At 38.8% G+C, this 21,013-nt stretch overlaps 2 protein-coding genes across 7 annotated transcripts in view; one reads left to right on the top strand and one right to left on the bottom strand.

Moving 5' to 3' along the window:
- kcnc1b (potassium voltage-gated channel, Shaw-related subfamily, member 1b) overlaps positions 1-5,496 on the top strand; it is a 28,399-nt gene extending 22,903 nt beyond the window's left edge. The window contains exons 3-4 of one of the 3 annotated variants that reach the window (XM_065297700.2): positions 693-875; positions 3,442-5,496. In XM_065297700.2, the coding sequence (XP_065153772.1) occupies positions 693-875; positions 3,442-3,563 (305 nt within the window). In that variant the 3' untranslated portion in view covers positions 3,564-5,496. Of the gene's footprint in view, positions 1-689; positions 876-3,441 lie in introns of all 3 variants that reach the window. The other 2 variants (XM_065297701.2, XM_065297699.2) reach the window with 2 other exon arrangements.
- On the bottom strand, positions 892-21,013 carry sergef (secretion regulating guanine nucleotide exchange factor). Of its 4 annotated transcripts, XR_012335803.1 has the most exons (13): positions 20,889-21,013; positions 20,562-20,694; positions 20,185-20,340; positions 19,829-19,923; positions 19,694-19,754; positions 19,451-19,564; positions 19,215-19,277; positions 18,964-19,122; positions 18,712-18,863; positions 13,183-13,219; positions 8,907-9,095; positions 3,860-3,937; positions 892-1,332 (listed from the first exon to the last, which is right to left on the bottom strand). XR_012335803.1 is itself a non-coding variant. In XM_065291515.2 (12 exons), exons 1-11 carry the CDS (start codon positions 20,928-20,930, stop codon positions 8,911-8,913), a joined length of 1,197 nt encoding a protein of 398 aa, XP_065147587.1. In that variant the 5' UTR covers positions 20,931-21,013; the 3' UTR covers positions 893-1,332; positions 8,907-8,910. The 4 variants fall into 4 exon arrangements, 3 of the variants coding, with proteins under 3 accessions (XP_065147587.1, XP_073669340.1, XP_065147586.1); XM_065291515.2 differs by lacking the exon at positions 3,860-3,937 and having other exon boundaries at positions 893-1,332; XM_073813239.1 differs by lacking the exon at positions 892-1,332 and having other exon boundaries at positions 3,579-3,937.

Here is a 21,013-nt window from a genome sequence, read left to right as displayed (position 1 = left end):
GTAACTTTCAATAGCACTAATGGTCTAACAGATTCAATGGATTATGCTAAGCTATGCTAAAAGGGCCTAGAAAATCGCAACTTTTAATTTTCTGTCGGTCTTAGTACACGATGTAACTACAGAAGAGTCAAGTTTTAAATAGGATAAATATAGAAACTGTTTGGTTATTTTTGAGCGCAATGCTAATGGTCTAATCAGATTCAATGGATTATGCTAAGCTATGCTAAAAGTGGTACAGCCAAACCCGGAGATCGGCTGAATGGATTCCAAAATGGTAAAAATCAAAAGTTTAATTCTGGAGGAGCTGGAAAATGAGCATATTTTCAAAAAATGTGGAGTGTCCCTTTGATCTTAGTTTATTCAGTATTTACTAATACAAATTTAAAATCAAAAGTTGTAACTAGTAACGTGAAAAATTGTATTTGCACAAATAAACATTATCAAAGATTAGTAAATGCTGAAAACGATTGCTTATTGTTAATTCAAGTTAGCTAATGTACTAATTATCTAATGTTAACAAATACACAAAAAAATGCATTCAGTTATATTATCATTTAAATAATTTTATGCCGTGGCCTTACACAACAGCGTAATTACCAAACCTTTAGAAATTCTTGTATAGGTTTGGCTTTCATATTGTCTTATCGAGTGTCATCAATCTGATATGAGTCATCATCTCTCTTTACCAGCAGTTGGAGATTTTAAAGTGAACGGCGAGCCGTCCAAAGCAGCCCTGGCCAATGAGGACTGCCCTCACATCGACCAGGCGGTGTCACCCGAAGAAGTCTTCAGCCCCGTTGACCGCGATAAACCCTGCTTCCTGCTCACCTCTGGAAAAGAACGAGCCAATCACACGGGGGGAAGAGTCAGGAAGGGTACGTAAGCAGCCAATCACAGCTGATGCTGTGTGTGTGATGCTGACCGACTGTCATTCGACTTTCGGCTTTTTTCTTGCAGTCTAATAGATTCTCAGGTCTGCTGCCTGAAAAGTTGTGGGAGAAACATTCAAGTGAGGCTTTTTTAGCTTGATCTTTAAGTTAGTCTTTTAGCTCAGTGTTGTCAAAGAACATTTGGTACTACCAAGACGCAATTTATTTACAAGCTAATTTAAGCACAGTTTGAACACATGCAAGTGATAAAGTAACAATGCTATTTTTTATTTAATGAAAAATGACAAATGAAATATAAATAGCAATGTGCTTGTTGTGCATGCAGAGTCACAATGGTGGGTGATAATGATGATGGGGAATCTCCACAAGAGATGCAGCATGGGATTTGGGGCATGTAGTCACATGAGAAGAACTCAGCCAGTCAGAAGCTCTCGCCTGTAACCTGAAACGCAAAATGCCATTAGCCTAACCGATGCTTTATAGTTTATGAAATCTGTGCTGCGTATCTGATTGATCTTCATGATCTTTCTAGTAACCCTTGAAAGTTAATAACATGAAAGGCAGTTCCTGATTCAATCTCAAATATATTGTAACCGTATATACCTCACCCTGCCTGTGAAAACCCAGCTAAAAAGTATTTTTTGTGATTTACTGTTAATACATAAAATCATCATACTTAAATGTAAAAAACATTTTGTGTAAATACAGCGGGAAAATAAGTATTTGACACATCAGCATTTTTATCAGTAAGGGGATTTCAAAGTGGGCTATTGACACACAATTTCCACCAGATGTAGCCATCAAGAGTTCATACAAAGAAATCAGAACATTTAAGTATACAAGTTGAGTCATAATAAAGTGAAATGACACAGGAAATAAGTATTGAACACACTTTATTTAATACTTTATAGAAAAGCCTTTGTTGGTGATTATAGCTTCTAGACGCCTCTTGTATGGAGAGACCAGTCGTCTGCATTGCTCAGAAAAGATTCTGGCCCATTCTTCCACACAAATGGTCTTTAAATCTTGAAGGTTCCTTGGTCCTCTTTTATGAACTTTGATGTTCTGTTCTCTCCATAGATTTTCTTCAACAACTTGATTTTCTTTCTTTGAAACCTGTTTCCTTGGCCTTGTGTTTGGGGATCATTGTCTTGCTGAAATGTCCACCATGTTCTCCATTCATCTTGCCTTCAATAATTTGAAGTCTGCAAGTAACCCTTGCTGAAAAGCAGCCCCAAACCATGATGCTTCCAACCCCAAACGTAACTGTTGGTATTGTGTTCTTGGGGTGATGGGCAGTGCCATTTCTTCTCCAAACATGATTTGTAGAATGACTGCCAAAAAGTTCAATTTTGCTTTCATCTGACCATATAGTCTCCCAATAATTCACAGGCTTCTCCAAATGCTCTTTCGCAAACTTTAACCGAGCCTCAACATGCTTTTTGTTCAGCAATGGAGTCTTGCATGGTGAGCGTGCATGGATGCCATGGCGGCTCGGTGCATTGCTTATAGTTTTCTTTGAAACAATAGTACCTTCTGATGCAAGGTATTTGTGAAGTTCTGCCTGTGTGGTTCTTGGCTCTTAGAGAACTCTTGTGATTATTCTTTGGACTCCTCGGACAGGGATCTTACGTGGAGCACCTGATCGTAGCCGGTTCATGGTGAAGTGATGCTCTTTCCATTTCCGGATAATGGCCCCAACAGTGTTCACAGGAACATTCAGCATTCTGGAAATGCGCTTATAACCATTCCCATCAAAATGCTTTTCAACGATAAGATTACGAAGATCTTAAGAGAGTTCTTTGCTTTTACCCATCATAAAGTCTTTCCTGTGTGCCTCATGTGTAATGAAAAGCCTTTATAGGCCATCAATAAGGACTAAAGCAGCTGATATCAATTAGTACTGATAGGGGGCAAGGTTTCTCTCTCAATCCTGACAGATTTCAAGTGATCATCTGGCTTTCGATGCCATTTTGCACCTTGTTCTCTTCATGTGTTCAATACTTATTCCCTGTGTCATTTTATTTTATTTATTACGACTCAACTTGTATACTTAAATGTTCTGATTTATTTGTATGAATTCAATATTTAGCTACATCTGGTGGAAATTTTGTGTCAATAGCCCACCCTTACTGGTAAAAATGCTGCAGTGTCAAATACTTATTTCCCCCCGCTGTAAAATCTTAATATCTTGATATTGACCGAGTAAGGTCATGTCAAACGTTGATGCTCCTAATCTGGATTTCACAGACAGGGTCGCATATAGTTTCTTACATCTTCTATATTGTACTCTATACCAACCACACGGTTGTTTGTTGGGCGACAGTTTCTGACTAAGTTCTTTGACGTTCTGAACCACCCCATGCATGCAGTAGACAGTCTAAAGCATAAAACGCATGGAGGATGATGCAGTTGAACCATGAACATAACAAATACACGTCAGGGTAACCCACTAACCAAAGCCTAACTATGCAAACATTTCTACACGAGCCTTGGCAGTTGAATGCTGCTCTGAGGTTTTACTGAAAGCCCTTTTTCTCTTCAAATGAAGGTTATGAAAAGCCATGGAGCCATAGCAGCATGTCTGGAGGCGTGGCCTCAGTGTCGGCATTGCCCTGCAGCCCGCCCTGTCTCATGCAGCAGGTCCACTCTCCCATTCCATCCATCCTGTAGCATGGACAACAAAACTAACCAATCAGAAGCCCTCGCTCTGCAGCGCTGCACTGAGACGCCCACTCACACCGTGTACCATCAGCCTTTCATTAAACTCTACCTTTCTTCTTTATCACCTTCAACACCACCTTTCCCCTTCTGCACTTTCATACTTTTCCTTTCTCTTTTCTTCATACCTCCTCCTCCTCCTTTCCTCCCTGGGTGTTTCTAAGCTCATTGGGTGCTAATGGACACCATTGAAAAAATGGCTATTTCATATGTAGCATTAAGACAGATATGATTTAGTTTACACTTACCAATCACGATTCCAGTAATGCACACGTCACCGACTGAAGAAACTTCACTTGCATTTGCATGCCTTGCATGGGAGCGATCTGAGAAAAATGTAAGTCTGTAAGAAATTGTTTTTTTTTCCTTAAGAGCTTTTTTGAATATAACTGATGCAGATCATTTACGAAGATACGCAACACATGTAGCAACGTTTTTTTTTTTTTTGCCTTTCCCCAAATTCTCACATCGTCGGTAGCAAATCGTCCAAATTTTTGAATCAAGATGCAATTAGCATTGCACTATGCACTTTTCTCAAGCAGAGCGTGCAAATTTAAACGTATTTCATAATAACATCAGTTTTTGTTACTACAATCTGCGCATACTGTACTTGGATACATGTGTATATCTTATTTTCAAACTTTGTCATTGTAGCAAATCACACACACCAACAAAATGTACAAAATATAGATGTATCATGTGCATTTAAATATTGTACTTTTGGGATGACTTGGGGAGAGGTAAATGCATGCACTTTTATGCAAAAGTAAAGAAAACGAAACGTGCGAATGACAAACTGTAAATATGAACCATGCATGAATAAATTTTGTATTCAATCTGTATAGACTCTGTTATTATTTGACAGAACATTCATACATAACTCCCTGTTCCTTGGAAGTAAATTACGCTTTTACTGTGACGTCTCTTTGACCTTTCACCCCTGTTTAGCACAAGTTCCACAAACTACTGTCTTTATGGTAAGCATTGAAACAAATGATTAAATCCGGTTAAAATCGCTTAAAGGTCAGAAAGGTCAAAGAGAGAGAGAGTGACCTCTTATAGGGCGGGGGATTGAAACAGGAGAGCCAAAGCGACAACGGCAGTGACCGTGCCCTGTTTCTCGTTCCACACGTCATTAACCAAGCATGAAAGTCTCTTTAGCCAATCACAGCATGAAATGAGAGCCATATGAACGATAACTAGGAATGAATGCATCTTGTAAACAAGCATGGTAGAGCCATGGTAAACCCCGTGTTTACCATGAAGTCGTGCCGGAGGTTCGCTTGCACGGTTCGAGGGCCGATTATCCCGTTCTTCATCCCAAACCCCACCACCCCAATGTTTCCGTGCTGTTCGTTTGGTGTATTAATATGGTTTTCCTTGTTGTTTTGTTGTTGTTGTTTTCTCTTTTCATGTGTTTTTAGAGACCCAGCGCGCCACCCGAAGCAGACAGCCAACCGAGTCAGTGTGTGTAATGAACCATGGTGTACCAACCACTATGTGTGTCAACCATAAAGCCACATCCCCCACCTGATAGCGCGCGCGTGTGTGTGCGAAAGTGTGTTTGTCGTAGATTAGCGTCTCTTTTTGAGTTGTGACGGGAAAATAATTCAGCGTAGATGTAGCACAGTAACCCAGAGATGCTGTAGTTCAGCCGTATGTAGCTCTGTTTGGTTTCGTGGTTTCTTGTGCCGTCGTGCTGTGCGAAGTGCCTGTTGTGTTTTTTTTTTTTCGTTTCGTGAGTGTCAGTGTTGTACATAGTGCTTGTGTGTGCCGGTGACTCTTGCTTATTTCCAGTTGAAGTGTGTGCTTTCGGTTTAAATGTTGTAAAAATGTTGCTCTTGGGTAAAAATCCATCCACGTACTTTGTAGTCATATTCATTTAGCGGAAAAAAAACCCGTTAGCGAAGAAAATTGTTTTGCCATATTTTGTACTACTGTAGTTACCGTGTAGAAAATGCCTTTTGCACTGTTTGCACCCGTTCACTTTTACATTTCTTTATCTAGAACAAACGATAGGTTGAAATGTTTTGTAGCTCACATGTTAGGCAGCGAACTTTTAAATGACACCGCGTCCTAACCAAGCACACCAAATGACAAGAAATCTACGTTTTCAAAATGATGTATTTTCACTTTCCATGTAGACAGATAAATTATTAAAGTTTTTTCTGGTTAGGACACGGTGTTAGATCTGAAGTCGAAAAACAAGACTAGTTAGCGCATCACTGGGACCAAGCTCACTACTTTACATAAAAATGCCAAGACCATCATTGTGTATATTGAAAAGAAATGTTTAATATGCTTTAGAAGTTACCTATTTTGAAAGCCAGACGCAAACTTGGTTTATGTTGAAAACAAGAGACAATCCTGCACAATACAACAACTTTTAAATGTTCATTCATGCAGAACATGAACATACAGGGTTTATTATGGGATAAACGACTAATATTGTGTCTTAGGTTTGTTTCGATATTGATTTTTCATTGTTGTGAAAATGTAAAGTAAACCCAGTTCTTTGGGACCAAACTAGCGCACTGCCAATTGCATCATGGGAAGGTCAGCTGGGTCAGTTCTTTACAATATGCTGGACTTTTCAAAGACCCAATCACATCAGAGCACAAACATTTACATCAGAAAATAAATAGTAATGGATATACATATATAGTCTTGGGAAATATGAAACATCTGACTTCCAGACAAAATCTTTTTTGTGCTCTGTTGTGAGATATTCCTTGTGTTTCAGCACATTGCGGTGCGTAGTATGGATAGTTATTTTAAACCAGGTGGTATTTTCATTGATGGTTTGAGTTGACATATTGTTAAGACAATTTTGTGTCTTTTTCTGACGAGAGAAAAAAAAACAATGAAACAGAAATAATAATATAAAAATAAAAACCACTAAAAACACATTTTGTGCCATTTGTGTTTTTTTCGATCCGTTTTTATGGCACTTCTGGTGCTAAATACAGCAATAAAATATAATACAATATAGTTTTAAAGGAAAACACCACAGTTTTCAATATTTTACTGTGTTCTTACCTCAACTTAGATTAATTAATACATAGCGATCTTTTTCAATGCGTACACTTTATCGTTGTACAGCGCGTCGTGAATGTGTTAGCATTTAGCCTAGCCCCATTCATTCCTTCGGATCCAACCAGGGATAAATTTTTAAGCCACCAAACACTTCCATGTTTTCCCTATTTAAAGACTGTTACATGAGTAGTTACACGAGTAAGTATGGTGGCACAAAATAAAACGTGCCAATTTTTTAATCCGATAACAAATGAGAACTATATTGTATGGCGGAAGAGCACTTAGTTTGCAGCACTTCGACCTCATGTGCGGTAACATCATCACTCCTGACTACTTTCCCTCTCGCTCAAACTTCCGTCAATATTACTGTGCCACGTTTTATTTTGTGACACCATACTTACTCGTTTAACTACTCAGGTAACAGTCTTTAAATAGGGAAACACGGAAGTGTTTGGTGGCTTCTGTATTCATCCCTGTTTGGATCCTAATGCTGCGTTTACACCAACCGTGTTTCAAAATCGCGTCTATCGTGCCTAGTTTGCTGCTTGAACAGTTTGAATGCATTCGCGTAGAGCTAAGTAGACGCGCGGAAAAAGCAAGCATTTGACTCCGCTTCTTGTGGGAGGGGCAAGTGCTATGCGGTTGTCTGTTTGCAAGATGACTGATGTTGATTGTGCATTTATCGAGAGAGTTACCAGTTTGTATTTGGTAACCTTACTATAGAGGGGAAATAAACGGTGCGGGTCGATAAACTTCACGTGACTCTTACAAGCGAGGTCCTTTTTATTCCTGTCTCCTCTATAGAAATAAGAACTTGTGTCTTATAGCTCCGGGTGACTGCTTACGGACAATATCAAACGTTGGTCGAATGAGTGACTCCGGGCGGGGCTGCCACCACAGCAGCAAGTTAAACATTTGTTAACGTGGCGCGAAATTCCGCCAAAGTTCAACTTTATCAATTCGCGTGAACCTCAAAATGCACAGAAAGCACCATTCGTGCGCACAGCGCTAAATTTGCGGCTTTCGCGTGAACTAGACGCTCGAATGAGGCGGAAACGCGTCTTCCGCGCCAAACGCAGGACCTCCAGACGCGCTTCAAAGCGGCTTCACATTGACTTAACATTGAAATCACTCGCGCTTCACGCCTCTACCATGGTTGGTGTAAAGGCAGCATTAGGAATGAATGGGGCTAGGCTAAATGCTAACACGTTCACAACACGCTGTACAAAGATTAAATGCACGCATTGAATAAAGATAGGTATGTACTAATTTGTCAAAGTTGAGGTAATAACATATTAAAATATTGAAAAACGGTGCTGTTTTCCTTTAAAGGGATGGTTGAAGTCAATGGTGCTTCTGTTTCCTGCTTTATTACAAATATCTTCCTTTGTGTTCAGCAGAACAAAGAAATGTATACAGTTTTGTAACAATATGAGGGTGAATAAAATTTTTTAAGAATTTCGTATATCAATACACAATTGTTTATTCTTACATACACTATTTTATAAATATATAATTTATGCTGCTACATTTGTATTAAACATAAAAAGCAGAAGGGTATTCACCAATGCTTTCAGACTCATGGACTTTACTGTGTGTACTATTGTCTTACATTGAACAATTTACACATTACACTGTCAATAATGTAATTTTTCATGTCTATAAGGCTGAACTTCAATCTCGCACTAGCGAATACCTCATCATTGACTTTTCAACAAAGAGTTTCAAAGCTCATAGTAATAACATTTAAATAAATCTACGCTAGACCATTCTGATAGTATCATAACAGGGCATTCTGAGAGATGAAGTACTTTCATTAGGTCATATCATATCAGTAAATCTGAAGGTTATTTAAGTGTATTTCCAATCATAAGGAGGTCACAGGAAATGATCCAGCATCATTTCTGACAGTATATCGAACCGAAGGCAGTACAAATGGCCGTCTCAGTACAATACAGCTAGTAACCTGAGCACCAGACCTCTGACAATATTTAAAACCCATCCATAGAGTCTGATTGAATTTGCCTCTCCTCACTGAACTTCAATCTCTGAATAGTGAATGCATAATGTGCACTAGTGAATACCTCATTGACTTTTCAACAAGGAGTTTCACAGACAATAGTAATCATTAACTATAATAAAAAAGAAAAAGAAAACAAGACAAAAAACTAAATTCTGCTTCTTACGATTATGAATATTTGCAGAAAGGCCACAAATGGTTAAGTGTTCCGGTTAAGTGTGCCTGTTGAAAATCGAAACCTGTTTAGCTTGCTAAATCTTTGTTGCTCTTCATACTGCAAAGTGCCATCGAATGTCCTGCTCCGCAGCCAATCAGAAGAGGCGTACAGTCTACGAGACTGGGGATTGGTTGTGGTTGCGTGATGTCACAGAGGGAACCATCTCCACACATTCCATGTTCATTCCAGCCCCAGGAGAAGATTCGACCTCCTAATGGGAGAGACGACATTCAAATCAACCTATTATTCAAATAAACCCAAACGTCATAACTGGATTTACAATAGAAGACAATGATAATGTGAATGGGGAAGACGATTAATTATACAAACGTCAACAGAAAACAATATATTAGTATCTAATAAATGTATTTTTTATTTAGGCCACCTCTATAAAGCATCGCACCAGCAATGTCAAGGTCATAGGTAGGATTTCCAGGAAACATATATTGTACACCCTGAATGCACTGTTAAGTTGTTTCGAATAAAAGTGACAAATGAATCGCTCACAATCCATCAGAGGCGTCTAATTGGACTTAAACATCTCCAACCCATCCATCTGGTAGGTGTGGTCAAGTCTTCATAACCATAAAAACACGTGCCACAGCGACATGGTTACATAACATCTCCCGCTGCTATGGCAACCAGGAGCGTGCACGCTTTCTCAAGGGTAACTCGTTTCCTCACATTTGTCGCCCCACCGCCTCTTTTTCTCCCACGCACCCCTTTTCGCTCCAACACCCCGTTTCGCTCTAAGCGATGTATCCTGATGTCTTCTCTGGGTTCCCACATTTACAAATTTTCCTTGGATTTCCATGACACCATGTGAATGGCATCAGCATTGTCAGTGGAGAAATGAATACGCAAAATGTATTGTTCTCAAAATCTGTGAATCTGAATGGACAGCTTGATGTTTACAAAACAAGAGCTTTACAGCAATCAGTCAGTGAGGAAACTGTTACCATAGCAACACACTTATAGAGCATAGGGACGTATAGAAGATCATACCAATATAGACAAAAATAATGAAATAAAAGACAGAACCTTTACATCAATGATATTGTCATAACTTCAGTATTTATGGAGTCTAAAAATGTAATTTAAAGAAAACCTCTCGGTTAAACGCAAGGCTTTGAACCGGTTCACGGAACAAAAACCAGAAACCTTTGATGTTTTGCAAGGAACAGAAACAAAACCAGAAACTTTCAAAAAATATATGTTCCGGAACAGAAACGTTTATTTAAAATAATGGTAACCGGTTAATACCGTTATTTTTTTTTTGTTCTTTGACAAGATTTCTGTGCAATATGGTAAGGTCGTCGTTGACTCATTGGAGAAATGAGAAGCTTGCCACCAGCAAGTAGCCTATTCAAGCCCAAGTCTCTAATGCTCAATCATAAGAGGGAAATATCTTCAAAGTATCTTAAGATGTTTGTTTTTTGCTAATTAGTGGTGTAACAGATTGCAGTTGATCCGTGATCCGTACAGATCACAACCCACGGTTCGGCTCGCATGCGATTCGCGGATAATATGCAAATTTAAATAGGGTGAAAGTTGATCATTTGCACGTGTTTCAAAGGCTTGCAAATGTTCACACTTAAGTGATTTTAAACAATTGAACAGCTTAAAGACGCTAAAGTGAGCAATTTTCTGTACGCACATGCTGTTATATGTGTCCGGTTCAACTCCGCCCTTCAAGGATAAGAACTCTTGTTGTATAAACTTGAGAGAGAGTTGCATTACTGAGTCTCATACTGTAGTCCATTAAAATACATTTGGTGATTAAAACATTGAAAAACGACGTAATTTTCACTTTATGTGAAGCGACTGTTTATGCTCCATCTTCTTCCTGAAGCGCTGTTTGTAATTCGCCCTCCGTCTATGTGTGTGTGCGTGTTATAGTGCACTCAACAAATGTAGGCATGTCAGAATTAAAGTTATGTCGCTTACATAATGTCAGTTTTTTAATGTTTGGTGATAAGATAGAGACTTAAGGAGAATTATGTAGTCTAATTATTTAAGTTTATTGTCCTAATGATAAGCCTACTTATTTGTGTGTCCTACAGCTGACATGGAACGTTATTAACCGGTTGAGGAACTTTATATTTTTTGTTCTAACCGGTTCAGGAACGTCAATTTTAGGGTTGAACCGAAAACCGGAAACGTTAAAATACTGTTTATGTTCGGAACAAACCAATTGGGAAAAAATTCTGGTTCAAAGCCCTGGTTCAACGCATGACGTCCACTTGCGACTGTGCTAAAATAAATGTTAAAATACACACGGTTTTAAAAGTATAGCAACTAGTGCTGGGCAAAGATTAATCGCATACAAAGTAAAAGTGATTTTTTTGCATAATATAAGTGTGTGTACTGTGTGTAATTATTATGTATATTTAACCACACACACACACACACACACACACACACACACACACACACACACACACACACACACACATACATATATTCATTTCAGAATTGTTTTATTTATAGACCGTTTCAGCAGTAACAACATAAACAAGCCGCTGTCGCGGTCCGCACGTAACTTCCGGTAAACTCCGCTAATATAAATAACAACAAAATTCTTTAAACATAGTTTATTTATATAACAAGCAAACAAAACAACACATAGATTAGCTAGGAAACCAAAACATTTGTTATTTTCGACGAGGCATTTGTTCAAGAGATCAGTTTAGCAACTAGTCAGACCATTAAAAAAACATCCAGACGTGCATCACGTGCGTCCGATGAAACGGTCTATATTAATTTTTATTATTTATATATCATATAAAATATATAACAATATAAATAAATGTATATACACATGTAAATGTTTCTTAAATTCATAAATGAATGTGTGTGTATTTATATATACAGTCTTGTTCAAAATAATAGCAGTACAATGTGACTAACCAGAATAATCAAGGTTTTTAGTATATTTTTTATTGCTACGTGGCAAACAAGTTACCAGTAGGTTCAGTAGATTCTCAGAAAACAAATGAGACCCAGCAGCATTCATGATATGCACGCTCTTAAAGTCGCCATGAAACGGAAGTAGCGATTGCCTTATTTTCCCCGTGGTGACGTATATCCGAATGAAACGGCTTTTGAGATGAAATAAGGCAGGGCTGGATTTGAATTTGTCCATCGAGATCTGATTGGATCGTTTGAAGTTGGGTCGTGTTGCTAATTGCTAATCACTGCGATCTTCTCCCGGACCCCGCCCACCTGCCATACTTTTGACCGGAAGTGAAGAGAGATCGTTTTGAGGAGGGGAGGAGATTTGCATTTTTGATTAAAGATTATGAGCACACACGAATTTTTAAAAAATAATGAAGCTCACAGATAAGTCATTTGTTAATAATACCACACTATTAAAAATACATATATAGTTTTTCATTTCAATTTCATTGCGACTTTAAGGCTAATATATATATATAGCCCCTTAGATTTCCATTGCTTGTCACATACGGCATACAATTTAGCGTTTTATAGACTATTGATTAAGCAGTTAAAATATCTTCTGAGCAACTGAGCTGCAGCAACACGTACACACATATGGATTATAATATTCAAAAACACTCCTATTATTTTACATGGCCTGTCATTGCAGGAGTGTCTATTACATGAATAATTTGAGATTTATTTCTAGCGATGGATTAATTTCCTAACATAAAAGCATAGGATTGCAGGACTAATTGCCACTTTCCTCCTATGATAGTGCTAAAGATCTGAGCATAGAGCTGCCCGCTTAATTAATCCAGTGACAGATACTCATCTTTACCAGCACTGAGGATGCCATGTTGAAAATTTCCTATTACCGAAAACCAGACATTGAACTCTCAGAGGTACAGAAGACAGAGCTTAAGCCTCAGCATTAATTCTGACAGTCAGGATTAGTGCTATCACAAATACTGGCTTGCTTTAAATCTTCTTCTCTCCCAGGCTCAATGTCAGAGCAGTCACATCCCATAATAAGCTACTTTATACATAAATATCCTGTATGGGTTATTGCCATGGCAACAGTATATAATGATGTAAACTCAGCAAAGGAGAGAATCTTTCTTTTTAACTCTGGTACATTTACACTTTAAAGTTGGATAATGCTTCATGACTTTAGCCCTGACTTCTGTCCCGATCTGCATTTGGAAGGAGTCAGTATTGGTTGCAGCGAGTCTGATCTATGGCATTCATATGTTTTTATGAGTGGCTTAGGCATCCATCAAGTATACGTTTTGGGCCCGCTAAACATTCAATTTTCCGTGCTATCGTATTATAACAAACACATTCTTTTAACTCACCCACAACAGCCAGGTTGTGTTCCGATCCACACGCAATCTGCAAGCACAGAGACAAATCCATGAGAAAACGTCAATCAAACACCTATTACATGTGCTGATCACAGTTCAATCATGGTGCAGACACAATCACCAGTGATTCATCAACACTCTTGCACACATACACACGCTTTCCTTTCATGTAACAGAAGCCGGTGTTCCTCAATCGAACATTCCCTGCAGAGATCATTCATACATGCTCTGGTTTTGAGGGAGGGGGGCAGTGGAGGGACGAAGAGAGATGATTTACACGCACACTCGCACAGAGAGATGCTTTCTGTGGTCAAAAATAGCACAAACATATGACCGGCTTCCCGGCCTGATGCTGGAGTCGTATGACTGTTACCATAACGACCCGTGAGGATGCGAGTGGGTGACCGGGCGTTTCTGGTTGGTTTATTAATGTTTGGTGATTACGCTGAGGAAATGGCCAGCGCTAATGCTCTCGACCGGACCTTACAGGATGCTTTCCACACAACACACCTATATTAGAGTATATTATCTTAATGCATCATGGGAAATGGCAGCAGAGCTGGTGGGCACTAATAAAACCTTAAAACAACTCTCGATTCACCAAGAGTCAGCATAAGAGTTAACCCTTATGCTGAAGTTAACTTACTGGTTTTGCATTAGCAACTTTTAATTTAGCAACAAGTAAAATGTGGGGATTTCTTTTTTATTTTCATACTTATTTCAATGAAAATCCATCGTTGTAAATTTGAAGGGGGCTTTGTAGTAAAAACACACGAGTAAAAGTATGGGTGTTGTGGTAAAAAAGCAATAGTTTTGATCAACAGTCAAAAGTAAGCTAATGTAACGAATTGAATGTGTAAACTCTTGTGAATATATTTTTATTTTCTTTGGTCCAATGCTGTGTTAGAGTTTAAGTCAACTATATTCAAAGTAAGCAGGAACGTCCTTTGAGGATACAAACAACCAAACCCAAAAACAATGCAGGGGCCTCCTGTCAGACTTGAAAAAGATGATTTGTTCTGATGCAGTCGGTTTCTTTTGCATCACCAAACAAAGCCTCAACCCTGTCCTCTCATCTGTCCCTATCTCAACCCACAATACATTGTCAAAACAACTTTTGGAGAGGCAGAAAGGTGTGCAAAGTGCTGTGGTAAGGGAGCATAATGCATAGGAAGATATTTAAGGAAACCAAACCGATCAGAGACGCCATTGACTCTCTATAGTATTCTTTCATCCTGCTGCCTACTTTGGAAATCAATGGGGTATCTGAAATGTTTGGTAATCACTTTTATACTGGTAATTTGCCCACCCATAGTAGATCATTCGCTCGATCCAGTTGGATAGAAAAATTGTATATAGACGCATGTTTTAACGAAAGGAAACTGACCTTTGCTAAGGTAAGAAAGTTACGTTAAAGATGATGCATCACTTTTCTGAGAGTACACTCAGCACAAATTCGCATCAGCAACAATGTCTGTCATCACCACAAGCAAACCGATGACAGTGATGTACAGTGTACCTTCACATTAGCGACATTTACACCGCCCCTGAGAAGAGCAGGGCTAATAAACCAATTCATTATTGCAATGGTCCCATTATGGCTAAGAGCAGATCTGCAGAGGTTAATCATTCCACCTTTTTCTTTTAGTACTGGGTCTGTTACAGCTGGACAGATGTAGATGTTGTAACCTAAAGCTGGTTACATTAGGGACCAACTATTGTGCAATAGACTATGCAAGGACATTACTTTAAAGGGGAATTATCTCTTCAATTAAGAGAAAACTCTTGACAATTACAAGTTTTTAGGACAATCCATATTTCCGCTATTATCCACTAGGTGGCACACTTACCCCACTTATAAAACACTAAAGCATACATTGTTTCAAAAACAATAAAAAATCTGTGTATGTTTAAATCATCGCTTTGAATCTGATCTCTAACAAAAGTCATGCAATTATCTCAGCTTTTTGCTTAAAATTTGGTATTTTTGTAGAGACCATTTGAGAGGTGATAAAAGAGAACACATGAAGATAGAATAAAACAGAGTTTTTTGTGGTTTGAAAGCAGAGGCTCTGTTTTTTATTTGATATATTGCATGACTTTTAAGACATTTTTCTGGAAGGCATTCAACTTTTAAGAAAATCACTGCCGCTGGCAACTTATAAAACAAAATAAAAAAATAAAAACCGCTGGCGGGAAAAGAGTTAAGATCCTGTTAGACTATACAGTTTTTCCCATCTTCCAGTGTTCAGACAGTGTAATGAAGCCGCAGGTACAGCACTGCACAGTGGGAGTTTAAACACAGACAGCAAGGCTCCTGTACTCTGTTTGTAAGTGTGAAAGTGGCTGTCGGCTGCACCTTTAACAATGTGTGAATGAACTTGTTTTATAGGATTATACAGCCCATTACTTTAGGCAGTTCTTCATCCAGGGACACGTCGTTTTTAGCACACAGTATCACGTTTCACCACATTATCTACTGATAGGAAATCTATCGGACTGGAGCCACTAGATGTCAACTGCTCTGCGATTGGTCAGCATGGTTTTTGAGGGTGGGAACTGTGCTTTAACGGCACAATACAGATTATAATCAATGGTTCTTAAATGGACTAGGTAAAATTTATGGTTATTGCAGCTGTTGAATAAATAAACAGATCTCTGTTATACACAAAGAGACATCTTCACTACCACTCATACAGAATTCACTTCAAAATGAAAATGAAAGTTTTATGGTTAGATGTTTAACGTCAGTTTTACTGACAAAAATATAGGTTTAATGATGTTAATGTCTTCAATAACAAAACATTTATTTTTACACAAAATTATTGTATTGAAACACTTCTATCTTCTATATTTTGGAAATAGACAACTTAAAATGAAAAAAAAAAACAGCCAATAAGAGGTTGGAACAGACGGGATCTAATTTAATATCGTGCAAAGCTGCTTGATAAAATAAAACAGTACATTTCTGCAAATTCTCGACAAAGCCTGACTACATTAAAGATGTCAAAATATACACAGTGTACATATTTTATATGTTTTAAATATAAAAATAACCGTGTACAGTGTCATAAAAAGTCTATTAGACTATTAGTACCTCAGAGGTACGTACTGGTACCAAAGAGTGCACATTAGTACCTCAGAGGTACGTACAGGTACCAGAGAGTGCGTATTAGTACCTTGGATGTACGTACTGGTACCAAAGAGTGCATATTAGTTTTTTTTTTTGTTTTTTTTTTTTTTAGAAAAGGGACAGTGTACATTAATTAACATTTGTATATGTAAATGTACCCAAATTAGCCTGAGGGAGTACAGCGGAGGAACTTACTGGTACCAGAGAGTGCGTATTAGTACCTGTGTTGTACGTACTGGTACCAGAGATGGCATTTTACTACCTCAGAGGCAAGTCCTGGTACCAGAGAGTGCGTATTTGTACCTCAGAGGTACACGTGTATACACAGTGTACATATTTTTTATGTTTTACATATAAAAAATAACTGTGTACACTGTCATTAAAAAGTATTTTAGCCTATTAGTACCTCAGAGGCACGTACTGGTACCAGAGAGTGCGTATTAGTAACTCGGAGGTATGTACTGGTACCAGAGAGTGCGTATTAGTACCTCGGAGGTACGTACTGGTACCAGAGAGTGCGTATTAGTACCTCGGAGGTACGTACTGGTACCAGAGAGTGCGTATTAGTACCTCGGAGGTACGTACTGGTACCAGAGAGTGCGTATTAGTACCTCGGAGGTACGTACTGGTACCAAAGAGTGCGTATTAGTACCTGGGTTGTGCGTACTTGTACCAGAGATGGCGTATTAGTACCTCAGAGGTATTTACTGGTTCCAGAGATGGCGTATTATTATCGCAGTGGTACTTACTGGTACCAGAGATGACGTATTATTACCTCGGAGGAACGAACTGGTAGCAAAGAGTGCGTATTAGTACCCCAGAGGTATTTACTGGTACCAGAGATGACGTATTAGTGCCGCGGAGGTAAGTACTGGTACCAGAGAGTGAGTATTACTACCTGGGTTGTACGTACTGGTACCAGAGATGGCGTATTAGTACCGTGTAGGTAAGTACTGGTACCAGAGATGGTGTATTAGTACCTCGGAGGTAAGTACTGGTACCAGAGATTGTGTATTAGTACCTCGGAGGTAAGTACTGGTACCAGAGAGTGCGTATTAGTACCTCTGAGTAAAGTACTGGTATAAGACAGTGCATATTAGTAGACTATTCCTTTAAGTCCTTCTGTCAACTAGAAATCAGCTTCAAAACTTTATATTTAGTTGAAAATGTCCCCGAACCTGTCCACATGTTCACGCTCGCTATCAAAGTGTGTGTGCTTTAGAGACAAGCGTCCCCTTTAACTGCCCTCATTTTCTCTCGCATCAACAAGCGGCACGTAGACGGGTCGCCGGTGGCAGAACATTGTAGCATCAGCAGGTTTTCAGGATTAAATATGACATGAGGTGCACTGACCAGAAGAAGAAAAAATAAGCACAAAGTCAGCCAAGGAGATGTGACATGCAGAAGTATGTGTGACAACAACTGGAGCGTTTCCCACTTAAATGCTAAAGCACTTCTTTTAGTTAAAATAATGTCTGCTTTTCAAACTTAACATGCATACACAATTATAAGTTATTGTAGGTTGACTTTCCCGAAATGTAACCACTGTCATTTTGTTTCAGTACAACGCAGCAAGATACACAGCTCTACTGTGGCGTGAGTTTGGGGGTCGGACTATCTGTCAGTCTGACCAATAGCAGATGGGTTAATCCTTTCTTAAGCCTTTACGAAAACCATCATTATTTTTTAAAAAAAATGACACAATATGCTTTAAAAAATAAAGGTGCAAAAAGATGCAAATGACAAATCTCCTTCGCCTGTGTCTCATTTGGTTCTGCCTACACTCCACAATCTCACTGCTGCACGTGCACACATTACATTCAATACATTCAAGCATCTTTCATTTCAAGGTCCAGTGATGCATGCAACGCATAAAAACCAAGACTGCATATAAAGGACCATGTCGATAAGTCATTCAGAACAATATGCATACACACAGGTGCCGAATTCGGTAAAGTAAGTGATGATGACCTTCAATTTAAATGTAAACTGTCTCTGGGCAGGACGAAAGAAAGAATGTGGGCATGAAGAGCGCTTTCGCCCCCTACTGGAACACTGTAGACACTGCATTCTGTAACTTTACATGACATGAATGTTTATAAAAAGACATAACTGCCTAAACTCTGATTGCATAAGACCCCTCAACAATAAACCTATAGTCAGGTTGATAAAATTAACATTTTGATTATTATTATGATGAACGCTATCATGATTATTAATAAATGCAACTATTTAATGGACATTAATGTCATGATTTATCAAACTGCTGCCGTTATCATTTTATAAAAAAAAGTGATAAGCCACTGAATGTCACGCGTTACCGTAATTTAACAAAGATTAAGGGACCACAGGTTTTTGTCAACCATAGTATTTGGCAGATATCGTACCTGTGTTGCTCCAAATAAACCTTTAACTTCAAAAGGGCCGTTTGTGGGACCAGAGCTTCTGTCCGATTGTGATTCTCTTTCCTGATTGGTTACCACCGTCTGTCCCAGTTGCCCATAATTGGCTCTGCCCCATGTAAAGACCCGCCCACTCTCTGTAAATAGATGACAGTGATATATTGTTAACTGCATCAGTTTCACTAAAGACCCTTTAGCATTAGGAAACATGAATAAAGATTTGGTGTACGTGCGCACCTGTTTGTGCGATGACGTGTGTCCAGCCACTGTGAATGTCGGTCGCTCTCTCTCTTCGCAGGAGAGATTGATCTAGAACCGCAGGAAGGGGCAGGAAGGGACTGTCGCCGATTAGCTGACCATGTTTATTACTTCCCCATAGAAATATATCACCTGTGACTGAATTGTAAATCCTCGATTTGTTATGACCTTAACAAAACATAAAAGAATCAAATTAAATCTTTAAATTTGTCCGACAAAAGCGTTCTCACCTGTCAAACAGATGCAGTGGGCGGAGCCTGCAACTACCTTCTGTGGGGTCACATGGTCCAGTCCTGCAGAATGAGGTTCAGTGGGTGTCAGCACAAATGCTACATATAACTACTTAGTTAAGTGAATCAATTCAAAGGACAGAACTGAAGCAACACAAATACACATACATGTTTGCTTTTCACAATTTAATGTCTGTGTAAAGATAACATTAAGAAACTTGTGTGCTTTGTCGTACCCGGGACAGGGCAGGGCTCCTTAGAGGTTAGGTGCGCAGGAACAGGCTGGGGACTTAATGTTCTTTTGGCAAGACTAGACAGGCCAGTTCCCCATTGATACACACAACCTGATGCTTTAGACAGACACATGCACAATACACAAAAATTGTGGGAAAAGACAAATTAGATTAACATATTTATTTTACACAACTTTTATTATAAATAAATTTAAACATTTTGAATATTTAGAGCAATATTTATACCTGTTCTGGCCAATGCATGTCTAAGACCTGCGGCCACACTGGTTACCGACTCGCTCAGTACCTGTACAACAGATTGTATGAACAGTTTTTAATAAATATAAAGACTTACAGTCTTATTATTGTCTTTGTGCTCACCTTCACATGTAAAGGTTCTGCTGTGTGTGTTACATGCGGTGAGACGCCCAGCTGTCCAAATGCATTGGAGCCGCATGCCAAGACCTGACCCTCATCTATCAAAGAGATTAGAATTGAATCAAATGAGAGGAAATTTCCACAAACAAGTTAACTAATCCGATTCCTCATAAAACACTTAAAACCCATCAACAGAAGACTAAAAAATTTTTGCATTTTATTTATCTTATTATGTTTTATATTATTCAGTTTCCTGATTCAAAATCCAGTGTTTCCTTAACCATGCAAAATTTTTGTATTATTTTTTAAATTAACAAATGTTTTTGATGTATTATTTGATGACCCAATCACTCACTCACTTGTTAAAATAAGAGAGAAGTCCCAGCCACAGGACACAGACTGAACTCTCCTGCACCCAGGCAAAGAGCAGGGTTGAAAGGTCATGACCTCTGAAGTGTGCCTGAGCCCTAACTGACCTTTGTGATTCTGTCCACACATCAGCAGCTCACCTGACTCTAGGAAAACAGAGGGAGACAGATGGAGGAAACAGATAAATAGGATAGAAATGTTGTTGTTGTTGGTCTTCTACTTGTCCACTAGTGGGCGCAAATACAAACAAAAGTCGGCAAATTCCAACAGACAGTGCAAGGATTATTTCACTAATGGTCATGGGTTGTTATTTATAGTGGTCGGTTAAAGTTTATGACTGTTTAAATGCTGATAAAGTTAATCTAACCTGTAATGACTGCAGTATGTCCACCTCCTCCGGTTATACATCGGATCTGCTCTGTCTGCAGCCCTTCTGCGCGCCGCGGCTCGGCTTCATCCTCCGCGTGTCCCTTCCCGAGTTGCCCGTAACTGTTGGCTCCCTATGGAAGGATAACGCTTTTGTTCTCAACTAAATAACGGTTGTTTTGTATTATTATTTTAGTTGTAGTGTGATTTGTGTACATTCTGTCGGTTTACATTATGTCAAAGGTAAATATAAGCTGTGCATTCCAGTGAACGTTTATTATAACGCATTAATGTGAGTTTCGTATAATAAAAAGTAAACAAAACTTACCCACGTGTACAATACGCATTTTGACAGCTGAATTTCTTCCATCAGATTTGGTAAAGGCGCAGTTTGATGACACAATTAAACGTGAACGCTATCATTTCTAAACCAAAATACAACCTGACAGAAAG

The sequence above is a fragment of the Paramisgurnus dabryanus genome, chromosome 23 (assembly GCF_030506205.2).
Source record: "Paramisgurnus dabryanus chromosome 23, PD_genome_1.1, whole genome shotgun sequence".
NCBI classification, from domain to species: domain Eukaryota; kingdom Metazoa; phylum Chordata; class Actinopteri; order Cypriniformes; family Cobitidae; genus Paramisgurnus; species Paramisgurnus dabryanus.
Note: the sequence above shows the minus strand (reverse complement) of the source record. Positions and strands in the feature narration are given on the sequence as shown.

Excerpts from the sequence above, each read along its gene's own strand:
- sergef (XM_065291515.2), bottom strand. The coding sequence starts at position 20,930 with ATGGAAGAAATTCAGCTGTCAAAATGCGTATTGTACACGTGG. Across the intron at positions 20,341-20,561 it reads ACATACTGCAGTCATTACAG|AGTCAGGTGAGCTGCTGATG; the intron begins GTTAGATTAACT and ends CTGTTTTCCTAG. Across the intron at positions 19,565-19,693 it reads ACATGCATTGGCCAGAACAG|CATCAGGTTGTGTGTATCAA; the intron begins GTATAAATATTG and ends GTCTGTCTAAAG.